General features: G+C 41.6%; 1 protein-coding gene and 1 long non-coding RNA gene across 31 annotated transcripts in view; one reads left to right on the top strand and one right to left on the bottom strand.

Moving 5' to 3' along the window:
* Positions 1-4855, top strand: part of DLG1 (discs large MAGUK scaffold protein 1) — a 236889-nt gene extending 232034 nt beyond the window's left edge. For all 30 annotated transcript variants that reach the window (XM_049105598.1, XM_025473488.3, XM_049105596.1 and 27 more), the window contains 2 exons: positions 2051-2142; positions 3022-4855. In XM_049105598.1, coding sequence (XP_048961555.1) covers positions 2051-2142; positions 3022-3128 — 199 coding nt within the window. In that variant the 3' untranslated portion in view covers positions 3129-4855. The remainder of the gene's footprint in view (positions 1-2050; positions 2143-3021) is intronic.
* Positions 4856-6234: 1379 nt separating this feature from the next.
* On the bottom strand, positions 6235-8581 carry LOC118353173 (uncharacterized). The gene is made up of 3 exons (XR_004811569.2): positions 8330-8581; positions 6767-6849; positions 6235-6662 (listed from the first exon to the last, which is right to left on the bottom strand). It is a non-coding gene; the product is annotated as an uncharacterized LOC118353173 (long non-coding RNA).
* Between the last annotated feature and the right edge of the window lie 6567 nt (positions 8582-15148).

Genomic DNA, 15148 nt, shown 5'->3' with positions numbered 1-15148 from the left:
GAAGAATATAGATGCAAAAATCTGAACCAAAATACAAATAAAATGAGTTCAACAGTTTTTTTAAATAAGGTAAAATATAACCACCAAGTTAGATTTATTCAAGAATGCAAGGAAAATGGGCAGCCCTGGTGGCTCACCGGTTTAGCGCTGCCTTCAGCCCAGGGTGTGATCCTGGAGACCCGGGATCCAGTCCCACGTCGGGCTCCCTGCATGGAGCCTGCTTCTCCCTCTGCCTGTGTCTGTCTGTCTGTCTCTCTCTCTCTCTCTCTCTCTCTCTCTCTCTCTCATAAATAAATAATAAATAAATAATAAATAAATAAATAAATAAATAAATAAATAAATAAATAAAATATTTTTTTAAAGAAAAGACTGCAAGGAAAATTAATCAGTGGTAGAGCTAGAGAGAAGATGGAAGCACCAAGAATCCATTCCGCCCCCTAGACACAATCGAATTTAACAGAATCTGTCAGAGGTAACTACTTTGGAACTCAGGAATCTGTTGAAGGCTTACAGCTTTGGGTGTCTAATTGTGGTTAATTTGAATGGTCAATTTTGGTTAATTTCAACTATTAGCCTGATAGTAGCAATCTCCCCACCTTTAGCCCATAGCAGGCAGCCATTCATGCCTTTCTTGAGCAGCTTGTGGAGACCAAGGTGGGTAGTAAAGTTTGGTTTTCTAAATTTCAGATGCAACAATTATCAGCTATAAACTAATCTTGTGGGCAGCCCTGGTGGCGCAGTGGTTTGGCACCGCCTGCAGCCTGGGGTGTGATCCTGGAGACCTGGGATCGAGTTCCCACATCGGGCTCCTTGCATGGAACCTGCTTCTCCCTCTCCCTCTGCCTGTGTCTCTGCCCCTCTCTCTGTGTCTATGAATAAATAAATAAAATCTTTAAAAAATAAAATAAAATAATCTTGTTTCCTCTATCCCCCTACCTCCCTACCCATCCACACCAGATTATTTTGAAACCCCAGACAGTATATGATTTCACCCATAAATTTCAGTATGTATTTTGAAAGATTAAGAATTCTGTTATTAGAAAACATCTCTCTGGGGACGCCTGGGTGGCTCAGTGGTTGAGCATCTGCCTTGGGTTCAAGTCGTGATCCATGGGTCCCAGGATCGAGTCCCGCATCCGGCTCCCCACAGGGTGCCTGCTTCTCCCTCTGCCTGTGTCGCTGCCTCTCTGTGTATGTCTCATGAATAAATAAAATCTTCAAAGATAAAAGAAAGAATATATCTCTCTGATATCACACTAACATGATTTTTTATGTCATCAATTCAAATTTTCCTGATTGTCTCATAAAATTTGCTTACTTTTTTTTTTCAATTTGTTTGAATCAAATTCCAGATAAGAGCTATTTGTGACAATTAGTTTTTTAATTCTTTTAATTTATCGATTGATTTTCCCTGCACATCTTTTTTTTTTTTTTTTCCAATTTATTTGTTAAAGAAACCATGTCATTTCTTCTACGGAGTTCTCACCAGGCTATATCTTACTAGTTGCCTTCTCATGGTGCTGTTTGATATGTTCATGTGTTATCTTTGTTATCTGTAAATTGGTAAATAGGTCTCTAAGCTATATCTTTTTTTTTTAATTTACTTATTATTTATGATAGTCACAGAGAGAGAGAGAGGCAGAGACACAGACAGAGGGAGAAGCAGGCTCCGTGCACCAGGAGCCCGACGTGGGATTCGATCCCAGGTCTCCAGGATCGCGCCCTGGGCCAAAGGCAGGCGCTAAACCGCTGCGCCACCCAGGGATCCCCTCTAAGCTATATCTTAATATGAAATTTTCATCAAAGTAAAAAATACCAAATTAATGCTTAGTTTTTTAGCTGCTTTGAGCCAATGCAGAAAATGTGTTGAAACTCTCTGTCATTCCAAGCTTAAAGCTATATACTTGGTGACTGAATCTAATTTTTAATGACATATTGTCAGCAGAGCTCAACTTTTCATGATTTTATGTTTTATGTGTCTCTTCTCCTTTGTCATCTTCTTTCCAAAAAGTATTATATTAATTGCTAATTTCTAAATTTATTTGTGTAGGGAAATGAATAAGCGTCTAACAGAAGAACAAGCCAGAAAGACGTTTGAGAGAGCCATGAAACTGGAACAAGAATTTACTGAACATTTCACAGGTTGGCATCATGTGTGTCAGTGCCCTGACAGGATTTTGATTTGAAGCCATATGAACTGACGCATTGAAATGCACTTTGAACGTATGACCACATCTACCAGTAATTAATTACTATGTAATTAATACTATGGTTTTCAGAATAATTCATCTAACCTAGCCAGTGATGATGAGGAATCTTAAAAGTTAGTGTTTCTTAAGTGGTTGATTAAGACCTACTAGACTGGAGAAAAATAGAATCAGACTTGCTTTCTCCTGTGAAACTGACTTTTTCCTTATGCTTTATACATTTTGATCTGTTTTAAGATATTTGTTTAAAAAGAAACAAGTGGGTAGCAATGCCCAGTGAATGAATCTCTCATTCATTTTGTCCTTTAAATTATTTTTCAGGTGTTCACACTAAGTACGTCAAATGCCATGGTGTTATAAACCATGTGCTTTTTTTTCTTTTCTTTTCTTTTTTTTTTTTTTAATAATTGAGACTTCTAGAACCTTCAAAGAATAGTGCCAGCAATTCTCATATACTTATCACCCATATTTTCAAAATGTTAACATTTTGCCACGCTTAATTTTTTTCTGAAACATTTAAAGTGGCAGGCAGATGCCCATTTGCCCCTAGGTACTTTAGTGTGTAACCTCCCAAATATATAATACTAAGTAAAAATCACCAAATCTCACTTTTTAATCAATATTTAAAATAAAAATTCTTGTGGTTTTCAAATAAGAAAATTAATGAAATGAGTGGTTATTACTAAGCAAACAATATGTAAGCAGTCTCCTGCTAGATGAGTAACTAGTTCTAAGACTTAGCTTCTACTCCACCAGTAGTTGTCATGGTAAAGATAGACAGCGGAGGTTTCTAATTTTGTTTCTGTTATTACAGCTATTGTACAGGGAGATACGCTGGAAGACATTTATAACCAAGTGAAGCAGATCATAGAAGAACAATCTGGTCCTTACATCTGGGTTCCAGCAAAAGAAAAGTTATGAGGACTGATGTTTCTGTTTCTCTTTTCCACAATCTCATTTTCTCTGACACTTCTTTGCCCTTTCCTTTTGGAGTCTGTCTGCAATACTCCTTCCATGTTGAATCGTATCCCACTCATCATGATCTACAGTTGTGCTTAGTTTTGACAACTAGCGTCTCCTTCAAGTTGTAGCATCTGTATTATTTTATGTCACTATTGGTTTGTGGCCATTTTTCAGAACTGAAGATGGAATGGCCTGACCAGCTATTAAGGATTTGGGGAGACTGGGAAATTGTGGTAAAATTCCTTAATGTTTAAGGGAAAGTAACTTTAAGAGATTTTTCAGAAAAGCTTTATATACATTCTTTTCAAATTTCAGTATAAATGAAAGAAAAGTGGTGTTAATCAGTGATTTAGTAAACTTTGAGCAACAGTGCACGCTTAACTTTAATAGCATGGTTTGGCCAATATATTAACTTTCAAGTCCTTTTCTCAATTGACTTGTGTTATCAAAGCAAATATTTCATTATAGACAAATAAGGAAAATGTTCTTTAATTTCAAAGTTAATTTCTGCATTAACTTTCATAATTTCACAAGGGATACTCATTTTTCATAAGAGTTCTTCATGTCTTACTGTTTGAGGGGTTTTTTTCTCAGTACATTTGCTAGGAATAGCAGTGTTATAAATGTTTTTAATCTACTTGTGCAGGACTATTTATAGTGTCTTACAAAAGTTCATACATAATGATCACATTTTCTGAATTGAGGCCATGTTTAGGTGCTAGGGGAGCTCACCTTTTACACACAAGGTTGAGAAAATTTCATAGACATAAATACAGAGAGAGAACAGACATTACAGTGGTGATGTAGTAATCATTATGGCAGTGGAAAAGGAGTCCAATTCATAGTCTAAAACTTTAAATGTATTCTTAGGGATCAGATTTTAATGAATATTTTACCCACAGTAACTGCCTATTTTGTTATAATAAAATATATATATATATAAATATATATAAAACTTTCTTTAACTAAACTCTGTAACTATGGGAATTATTTTCTTTACATAGTTGCACACACACACAAACATATATATATATTTAAAATATATTTTTTTCTTTTGCCACCTACTCTTAACTTTTTGTTTGGTTTTTAAATTAAATATTAATTGATTAGACTTTATCTTCCTTAATCATGTGAACTGAAAATGGGGGTATGGTGGTTGTGGAAAGAAACCTCTAGGGAAATTAGATTACATACAGAAGTATAGGCGTGTTCTCCTCTTTTCTACAAAAATTTTCAAATGGTTCCTGGTTTTGTTTGGGGTTTTTTTTATTACTGTTGTTCTTGTCATTGGATTTGGATTTGGTCTTCTGCCTCTCTTTCCATTTCTCCTTTCACTAATAGGCAAATAAGCAAAAGCCTCATGTGTGTTTGTTTTCCCCTCAGACTGCACGCCTTTCACCTCTTGTAGCTGCTCTGTCCTAGAGTTGCACAGATCTTCATGGTGAGGAATTTTAAGAAATTTTCGTGAAAGGTAGATACGATTTCAGAAATCATCTTCTCTGGTCTTTTAATAATATTGTTTGGCTTCCCTTTGCTTTTTTGGAATTGTTGATTAAATATGTGTTTTTGACAACCTCCTCATTAGAGTTTCTTAAATGAGTACTGGTTTGTAAAGGATTATCAACATTATCCATTCCATTTATGAAAAAGAGGAGAACAGCTAATAAACTTTATTGTAAAATCCATATGTTAAATGTGTCTTGAATTCTGAGAGAAGATACTATTTTACAAGCTAACGCTTTTTTGAAACATCTTGGAGCATCACGGGCCATTGGGGAACATAATCAAATTTTCTTCTGTAGGGTTTGGAATTGAGTATGTTAACACATTGAAATACATACTATGGCTATAACAATAACTATAGTAGGTTGTTACCAAACATAAAACAACGAGAAGAATATTATTATGAAATGATCTCTAGAGTCCCAGATCACTCTACAGCAAGGCCCCAGCATAAGCCATTTTGAAGTACTTAACTGGGGATCCCTGGGTGGCGCAGCGGTTTGGCGCCTGCCTTTGGCCCAGGGCGCGATCCTGGAGACCCGGGATCGAATCCCACATCGGGCTCCTGGTGCATGGAGCCTGCTTCTCCCTCTGCCTGTGTCTCTGCCTCTCTCTCTCTCTCTGTGACTATCATAAATAAATAAAAATTAAAAAAAAAAATGAAGTACTTAACTGGTTACATGTTCTAAAATAACAGGTGATTCCATTTATCTGTTACAATATGTATTACATTGCTTTTGGATGTCCTTATTAAGTGATATTTTTGTAAGAAAATACAAACTTTAGTGCAGCTTTCTAGATTGTATAGAATCATTAATAAAAGTACTAATTGCTCAGTACTACTGTGTAGACAACCACTTTAGTATATTATCATTAAATTTTAAAAGATAAGAATGTAAGAGTTCCTAGCCCCACTGTAAGGCTTAAGCGAAATCACTTGCCCAAGATCACTTAGCTAGGAAGCAGCAGTGCTTAGTATTTGTATCCAAGTCTTTCTGACCCAAGTTCTTTCTAAATAGCATGCTGCCTTGTTTTTCTCAGCCCCTACTATGTAAGGCACTAGGACGTAAGCTATGTTATGTTAGTGCCGCTTTACAAAGACAGACTTAGATGAAGGCCCTTGCCTAGAGTCACACAATAAGTAAGAACGGACCCATAGAAGAAGTCATTCCCGTCACAGCTGAAATAAATGACTTTCTGGGAAGGAAATCAGCCTACCATCATCTCAGTGACATACAAAAAACTTTTTGGAACCAAAAGCAGGGAGGTGTTGTGGGGGAGGGGAGGAGTGGACAAAAAGAGAACAGTGTTCAGTATATGTGCTGCTGAAGCGAGCACTGGAACAGTGTTCATTAGGAAAAAAGCCCATTAGTCCAATACACAGGGAATTACAATATTTCTTTTTTTTTTTAAGTTTTATTTATTTATTCATGAGAGAGAGAGGCAGAGACACAGGCAGAGGGAGAAGCAGGCTCCATGCTGGGAACCCAACGCAAGACCCAGTCCCGGGACTCCAGGATCGCGCCCTGGGCCAAAGGCAGGCGCCAAACCGCTGAGCCACCCAGGGATCCCCAGGAATTACAATATTGCAAATGTTTTATGAGATACTCCATGTTTTTAATGTTCTTCATGTTTTTAAGTTGGCAAAAATAAAAGTGCCCCTTAAATGTGACTACACATTTCTAGCTACTTTTCTATTCCACATCTTCCCAGGGCTCTTCCAAAATGATGGAAGCAAGCTTGCAGAAGAGACTCTAATAAACACCTGGTAACCTGCTACATAGAATTTAAATTCCAGGGACACCTGGATGGCTCAGCAGTTGGGCGCCTGCTTTCGGCTCAGGTCGTGATCCCAGGACCCGGATAGAGTCGTCCATCGAGCTCCCTGCAGGGAGCCTGCTTCTCCCTCTGCCTGTGTCTCTGCCCTTCTCTCTCTCTCTCTCTCTCTCTCTCTCTCTCTCTCTCTCTCTCGTGAATGAATGAATAAATCTAAAAAAAAAAAAAAAAAAAAATTTAAATTCCAAAGATGGCAATTTGCGGGCTTTACTCATGAGAAAATTTTGTTTTCTGAAGTATCAAAGTAAGCAATTTACCTTCCAAAATTCTGTCTTGAATACTCTTCATTTACATGCAGTAAAACAAGCCCAGAGATCCCCATGTCTTAACCAGAGTTACACTGCAAAACAGAAACAGAGCCAGCATTAGAACCTTTGACTCCTGGCTCCTGGCACAGTGGTTTTTTTACCATCCAGTTCCTTTTCTTCCCATGCTATAAGATGAATTAGTGAGTTACTCAGTTCCTCAAGGAACTTTAAAAAAAATCATTTTTTAATTACCAATTAAAAGAAAGTACCCATAAACTTAAGAGATTTTATTGAGGAGCTTGAATTTGAAAGATACCAGGGAAACATAAAAATGGCACTTTTCTGACCTAAGGTTAGATTATCTGGTTTTCTAGTCCAATGTCAAAGATTGCATTTATCTCCCTCCAGAATTGCACAGCATAACTCTCATTGGCTTTGGCAGTGGAGTACTATAATGTGAAGAATGTGGGCTATGGAATCAGAGCTTGATTTGAATGCCAGCTCCACCACTCACTGGTTATGTAACTAACTTTGGACAAGTCATGCCATCCTTCTTTCTGTTTATCTCTAAAATGGAGATATTTTGGGCCATCTGGGTGACTCAGTCGATGAAGCCCAACTCTTGGTTTTGGCTCAGGTCATGATCCTCAGGGTCACGGAGTTGAGTCCTGCATCAGGTTCTGTGCTCAGTGGGGAGTCTGCTTCTTTCCCTCTGCCCCTCCTTCTGCTTGTATGTGCTCACTGTCTCTCAAAAAGTCGTTTAAAAAAAGAAAATGGAGATATTTTGAGAATAAGATTATAAATAAAGGAGCTTAGCACATAGTACATTCTAAAAGTTAATACCCCTTTCCTTAGGGATCCAAAGCCTGTAATTGTTGCAACTCACTTTGTATAAATTACCTTGAGCCTTCAATTTGCTGTATTTTTTTTTTTAAGATCTTATTCATTTATTCATGAGAGACACAGAGAGAGGCAGAGACACAGGCAGAGGGAGAAGCAGGCTCCATGCGGGGAGCCTGATGTGGGACTCGATCCCCGGTCTCCAGGATCACGCCCTGGGCTGAAGGCGCTAAACCGCTGAGCCACCTGGGCTGCCCAGATTTGCTGTATTTTAAATGGGATTTGAATGACTATACCTTACAGGATTGTTAAAAGCGTTAAAGTAATGTGTCCAAAACGCTGATCACAGCATCTGATACTTGGCTCTCACGATCTTGCTCTGGAGTATGTTTATGATTGGTAGAAGACAGAATAATACGATCCACCATTCTTCATCAGCTAGAAATTTTCTTTGATGGACTTTAAAGAAATTGTCAGCCCCTACGATCACGTTTACTCCTCTCTTCTAAGTATCCCTACTCTGTCAGAGATGTAGCTACTCTACCTCAGCCATGAAGCTGGAAGACCTCAAGATTGCATAAGCCATTCCACATCTGCTAGACCCAACAGTCCCTAGCAAATCTCCAGAATGTTCCTGACAGTCTAGAAACAAGCCTGGAAAAGATTACTTAGATCAGCCAGGTAAGACATGTTTTCTTTTATTCAGTTTGACTTGGAAGAGTCCATACTTACCAGTGATTACTTTGTGGCTTTCCGCTATCAGCTCTTTTCTTCATTCCACCGCAAATATGGCTACCTCAGCGTTGGCAAAACATCCTCATCTGCCAAACAGCATTAGGAACAGTCAGGTAAACTGATGTTGTTTGAAACTTTTAGGAACAGGTACCAAACCTGACCAGGAAGTTTCACACTACAATTTTTCTAACAGTTTCTATTACGTATAGTAGGTATACTGGTGGAGAAGGCGAGAGGAAGGAGACTAGAGGACAGTGAAGGCTGGAATTCTCTCCCGTTGTCTTCTGTTGTTGTTTACTTGTTACTGAAGTATAACATATAAAATGTAGGAACAGGGATCCCTGGGTGGCGCAGCGGTTTGGCGCCTGCCTTTGGCCCAGGGCGCGATCCTGGAGACCTGGGATCGAATCCCACATCGGGCTCCCGGTGCATGGAGCCTGCTTCTCCCTCTGCCTATGTCTCTGCCTCTCTCTCTCTCTCTGTGACTATCATAAATAAATAAAAATTAAATAAAATAAAATGTAGGAACATCATAAATGTACATATACCTCGGTGAATTTTTAGAAACCAACACCCGTGTAATAGCATGAAGCTCAGAGCATGACCAGCACCCCATGTACCCTGCCTCATCGCCCAGTCGTTCCTCCAAGGGAAGCCATTATCCTTTTTTTTTTTTTTTTTTAATTCATTTTAGTGAGAAAGAGGAAAGGGAGGGAAGCAGGCTCCTGGCTGAGTGCAGAACCCCATTTGGGGCTCAATCTCACAACCCTGAGATCATGACCCAAGCCAAAATCAAGAGTCGATGCTTAACCGATTGAGCTAAACAAGCACTCCCCTAACTTTCTTACATATCTTTTAAAATTATGTACAGTAAAATCCTCTGTGGTGTCCAATTCTATGAGTTTTGATCCATGTATATAGCATGTAATCATCTCCAAAACTAGTCCATAACTCCGCCTATTCCCAACTTCTGATAACCCCTGGTATTTTCTCAGTGCCTATAGTTTGGCCTTTCCCAGAACGTAGTATAAGTGGAGCCATATCCTATGGAGTATTTTGGGTGTGGCTACTTGGACTTAGCAAAATATATCTGAGGTTCGTCCGTGTTGCTGCAGGAATCAAGTTTGTTATTTTCATTGCAAAGTAGTAGTCCATTTAATGGTTGTATAATTCATTTATCCCTTCACCGGAGGGTTTTTGGATTGTTTTCAGTTTTTTCCAGTATATTTTTGTGCTTCTTTGCAAATTTAGGTCTGCAGGAACAAGGATCAGAACCAGAAACAAGTTTCTGATCTGACAGCTGTGACAGGCCCTCCCCCACTCCACCTCCCTCTACTGTGAGCATCCACACATTTGGGCAGTTGCACAGGAGCTTATTATCCTAAAACAAACTTTAAATGCAGGATAATATATCCCAAGAGCCTGTTTATAGAACAAAATTACGACTAGAATAATAGAGTACATGAATAAGCAATTTGAAGTTTTTAGAATTTCAAATTCCCAGGAATAACACTCAAATGGTCCAAAAGCTGGATGTGCCGGTGACCAGTGCCAGATCCTCATTGCTAGTGTCCTATGGGAAGTAAATGTCTACTTAGGACAGTAGTAAATGAGAAGAAAATAGTCTGAGCAACAAATAAAAACAGCCATTTGTTAAACCGGAGACTTAATAGCCTTACAATTTAGAAAACAATCCATGGAGACAGTCCTAATCTTTCAAGAAAATCTAGTTTGTTGACCACCAAAGGATTGTAGCTTGCTTTTTAAAATTAATAACTACCAATTTCCTCTAGCTGGTATCTTCTCTGTATATTAAAAATTACTAATATTCTGTAGTTAACAGAAATCTAATTCTAATGCAACATATTTAAGGAATCCTTGAACCAGAGCAGCCCATCCCCTTCCTTGATGGCATGTGGATAGCACAGTTGGCCTTGTCCATGTTTTCCATTCGCACCATAATAAGACTTGATTTCTCTTGTGTGTTTTCAAAAACAACAATAACAACAACATTAGGTCATTCCTCTTAATTGGCGCTAAACTAAACCCTAGGAACTACTGGTGTTACCCAAAACAGAAATAAACTATTCACCCCTGTTTCTGCAAATCAGCCATTAATGACCAATATCATTTGGATAGTTTTTACCTACGGTAGAATGATTTTTTTTTTTTAACTGTATAGAAGTCTAGGCCCAAAACAATTGCATGTGAAACAAGACATGGTGAATTTTCTGATGGAAGGAAAGATTAGAACAAGTGATGTAATCTTTCTTTAGGATGTCTAAAATCAGGTTCATTCACCTCACAGATGGGAGGGCTAAAGACAAGATGAGAGTCCCATATGTTTCACACTATGAATCTACGAAAAGGTTTTCTAAATCTTGTGACAGTCATTTGATCAAAAATATCTACTTCCCTAGTGATATTTAAGACTAGAAAAGATATGTCTTAATAATAGATCCCTTTCTTTCTCTGTGAAAGTTCAGTGCTTGCTTCGGATCTAGTTTATCTGACATTCCTCACTTACTAGGAAAAAACTTTACTAACTTTTTAACTATTTTTCTACCAGTAGCTAAAAATGGTTGTATTTCTTAGAATAGTCTCTCCATTATCCACATTTTAACCTTAATGCTTCTTGACATTTATCTTCCCCAAATATTCAGCCACCAAATACTGTTGATTATTCCTTGATGTCATATTTCTCTTGCTGTTATTTCCACTGTCATCACTCTGTCCCTTAACCCACCTTTACCCCCAGGCCTGGATTGCTAAGGTGGCCTCTTCGATCATCTCTCAGCTTCTAATTTGCCCGCTTGCTGACCGAGCCATCACCAGATGAGTTTTCCTAAAATACAGCTTGCTTGGATTGTGTTTCTCCTCAGTAACCTTCATGGGTCCTAAATACAAACTAATTAACTGTCTAGTGTAGTTCTGGAACATCTCCCACCACCTACCTCTCCAGCCATACCTGGGCAGTTCTTGTCTTGTGACTGTTGGTCATATAAATTCCTACCTTTTCTTCAAGGCCCACCCCGAATCCCTCCTCCCTACGGAAGACTCCTCAGTTACGGCCCACGAAGCCTGAACTCCTGCGGTATATACACTGGGTGTCCACTTAGCACTGAACATGTTCTCCCTCCCTGCTTTTACCTCTTTAAGTGTTTGGTTTGTCTCAGATTAGGTGGCCTACTTGTATTCCTCTGCTCCAGTAAGTCACCCATGGCAGGCTAGGACATCCTACTTGTTGCAGGCCTCTGGTACAGCAAGACTGTCTTCACTGCCTTGGCTTTTCATGACGTGAAAACATCGTGGTGTAAGGGTTCCTTAGCAGCCACTCCATTTGCAAATTGGTAGAGTTGGGATGGAAGAGTGGATGGGAGTGGATAAAACAGTCTGACTACAAATCTCTAAATCAGACAAAAAAAAATGTTTTAAGATTTTATTTATTTATTCATGAGAGACACAAAGTCAGAGATACAGGCAAAGGGAGAGGCAGGCTCCATGCAGGGATCCCAACGCGGAACCCAATCCTGGGTTCCCAGGATCACACCGGGGACCGAAGGTGGCACTAAACCACTGAGCCATCCAGGCTGCCCCAGACAAAATGTTTAATTATAGTCCTTTCCTCTCTGGTCCCTAGTATGGTAATCTTCCTTCCTGAATATGCTCTGTGATTTTTCACTTTGTATCAGTGAATATGTTTTCATGATAAGTCATCTGAAACCCTCCTTGAAAGTAGCTGGGGTAGGAATAATTTCTCCGTAAGTCTCAGTGACAGAGCCAGATATACTACTCTTGGTTTTATCTCTTTATTCTTTAGCTCCTTTTATACTGGCTTCTACTCATTAAATCTTATATTAAGTGAAACAGATGGAGCTTTATTAATGGCTTTAAAGCTGTATCTCCAGGGCTAATCTCAGAGCCTTCTAATCCTCTACATTTTATATTTTGGGTTGCAAGGAAGTTTTCGGGGGGGGGGGGATATTTCTTGGTTTGATATTCATACATCAAGCTCTGAGATGCTGGACTTATATTTGAATGCAGGTTTGACTCAGAACTTTTTTTTTTAAGATTTTATTTATATATTTGAGAGAGAATGTGTGAGCAAAAGAGCACAAACGGGGGGGCGGGGGCAAGGGGAGAGGGAGAAGCAGACTCCCCACTGAGCAGGAGCTTGATGCAGGGCTCGATCCTAGGACCTGGGATCATAACCTGAGCTGAAGGCAGATGCTTAACCAATTGAGCCACCCAGGCGCCCCAACTTTTCAACCCCTCTGCACTCCACTCCAAGGAAAAAGCATTCTCCCTTTTTCCCTTAAGATCAGCTTTTCTGCTTGTCCTCCTGATAGTCCTTACATCCTCTTTTCCTATATCCTTAGTCTCCTTCCTGCATGGGCTACTTGTGCTCTATGTGATCAAGTCTCTCCTATAAAAACTTTGTTGACTCCAAATCCCTTTGAACCAACCTCTCTCCCCTGCCTTTCTTAAGCCAGGTATCTTTAAGACCTGCCCACTTTCCACTCATTCATAATCATACTTTGTTGACTACCTACCGCGTTCTAGACCTGATGCTAGGCATTGGGCGTGATGGCGGGCAGGACAGCACCGCGGCCTCGCGGAGTTCAGCCTCCCGGCCAAGGCTGAGCCCTCGCCAGGCCACCGAAACTGCTCAGAGCTGTCTGTACCCCACATTCTGTGGCTCTTCTCAGCCCTTCCCCGTCAGCGGCACGAGGCGCTTGAGCCATAATCAATAGCACCCTAAAACTTAACAGGAATCCTCCTCCTGGGATCCCTGGGTGGCGCAGCGGTTTGGCGCCTGCCTTTGGCCCAGGGCGCGATCCTGGAGACCCGGGATCGAGTCCCACGTCGGGCTCCCAGTGCGTGGAGCCTGCTTCTCTCTCTGCCTCTCTCTCTCTCCATGTCTATCATAAATAAATAAATCTTTAAAAAAAAAAAAAAAAAAAAAAAGGAATCCTCCTCCTTGCTCAGGGCCCTGCGATGAGTACAAGAGAACAAGCACAGAATCTACCTCCAAAGGACATACAAGAGCATCGCGTAGCCCAAGTGGAACAGGGCTCTGCCTAAGCGAAGCTTCACAGGGAAAATGCTTTGTTTTTTAAAGATTGTATTTATTTATTAATGAGAGACACACAGAGAGGCCCAGACACAGGCGGGGGAGAAGCAGGCTCCCTGCAGGGAGCCCGATGCGGGACTGGATCCCGGGACCCCAGGGTCAGGCCCTGGGCTGAAGGCGGTGCTACACCACTGAGCCCCCTGGGCTGCCCTGGAAAATACTTTTAAAGAGGCAAAAGCTTGTATTCACAAAACTTGCTCAGTATATCCACCATGGATGTCGGTAAACAAATTCAGATGTATTAACCCGTCAGCAAGTACGTGGTGGATGATCTCAGGAGTAGGCGCGCAATACCTCATAATAACACATTTACTGCTGCAGATGTTCGCCACTAATATTCTGTAACCTGCCCTTCCAAGTGTCCTCCAAATAAAAATTGTTGGGGCTTGTTCTTAATTAGTCAAAGACATTACAGCTCATGGAAATAGGTAAATATAAATCATGGTTTATAGTGATGAAAAAAATATATGAATTTTCCTAAGATTCTGGGTAAAAGAATTGTTCCTATTTTGCTGGCTCATTAGTCCATAACTGTCAACACAGGTTTCCTACCCCCTGTCAAAGGCCCCCTCTTCTTTCTGAGTCCCTAGAAATTATCTTTCACGTCCTCCATCCCATGGTACCTGCTGCTGTTCCTCAGTTTCCTGGCAAGCAAGCTCCATGGTTGGGGCCTGGGGGGCAACCTGAATCCTTGGAGAGCCAGAGCTGTGTGTTTGGCAGAGTAGGGGAGAGCTCTTTGTATCTCGTATTCTGGAATAGAGTTGGGAAGAGAGGTGGTCCCAAAACAGTGTTGTTTAGGTCCCCACGCCTTCTAGGAGTCTCCGTGAAACTAGTTCTTGTTTCTAGAAGGAAGCTCGGGGGCACTCTCCCTCTCCTCAGTGGGAGTCCAGAAAGGGACCAGACTATCCTGCAGCCCTTCTCCTCTATAAAGCTCTTTCCAGGGGCAGCCCCGGTGGCGCAGGGGTTTAGCGCCACCTGCAGCCCAGGATGCGATCCTGGAGACCCGGGATCGAGTCCCACAACAGGCTCCTTGCATGGAGCCTGCTTCTCCCTCTGCCTGTGTCTCTGCCTGTGTCTCTCTCTGTGTGTCTCTCATGAATAAATAAATAAAATCTTTAAAAAAATAAAAAAGCTCTTTCCAGGGCCCCCGAGTGGCCCAGCGGCTGAGCGGCTGCCTTCGGCCCAGGGCGTGACCCCGGGGTCGTGGGATCGAGGCCCACGTCGGGCTCCCTGCATGGAGCCTGCTTCTCCCCCTGCCTGGGTCTCTCATGAATAATGAAGCCCATTTATCTATATGAAGCTCTTTCCGGGTTGAGTGACCGGCCCCGGATGCTCCGATTGCCTCCCGACCGTTCCTCCGACCCCCGAAGTGGCAGGCCCCAGGCCCAAGGCCCCAAGGCCAGGGTTCCCCGTCTCGCCGAGGACCCGGGTGCGTGTGTCATGGGCAGCCCCTCCCGGCTGAGGGCCCGGCAGAGCGGGGCGGGGGGTCTCACCGGTGGGTCACGGCGGGGCCCAGGCATAGGGAGGGGCCGCGTGGCCGAGCCGCTGCCTGGACTCCCGGCGTGTGTCCTCCTGGACGGATCGTGGGAAGGCCGGGGGCGCTCAGGGTGGGGGCGCCCAGGAGGCTTGCTCCCCCGGGCCGGGCCAGGCCACCGCGGCCCCAGCCGGAGACCCCGCTCGAC

This window comes from Canis lupus, chromosome 33 (genome assembly GCF_003254725.2).
Source record: "Canis lupus dingo isolate Sandy chromosome 33, ASM325472v2, whole genome shotgun sequence".
NCBI classification, from domain to species: Eukaryota; Metazoa; Chordata; class Mammalia; order Carnivora; family Canidae; genus Canis; species Canis lupus.
This window is presented reverse-complemented; position numbering and strand designations above follow the sequence as displayed.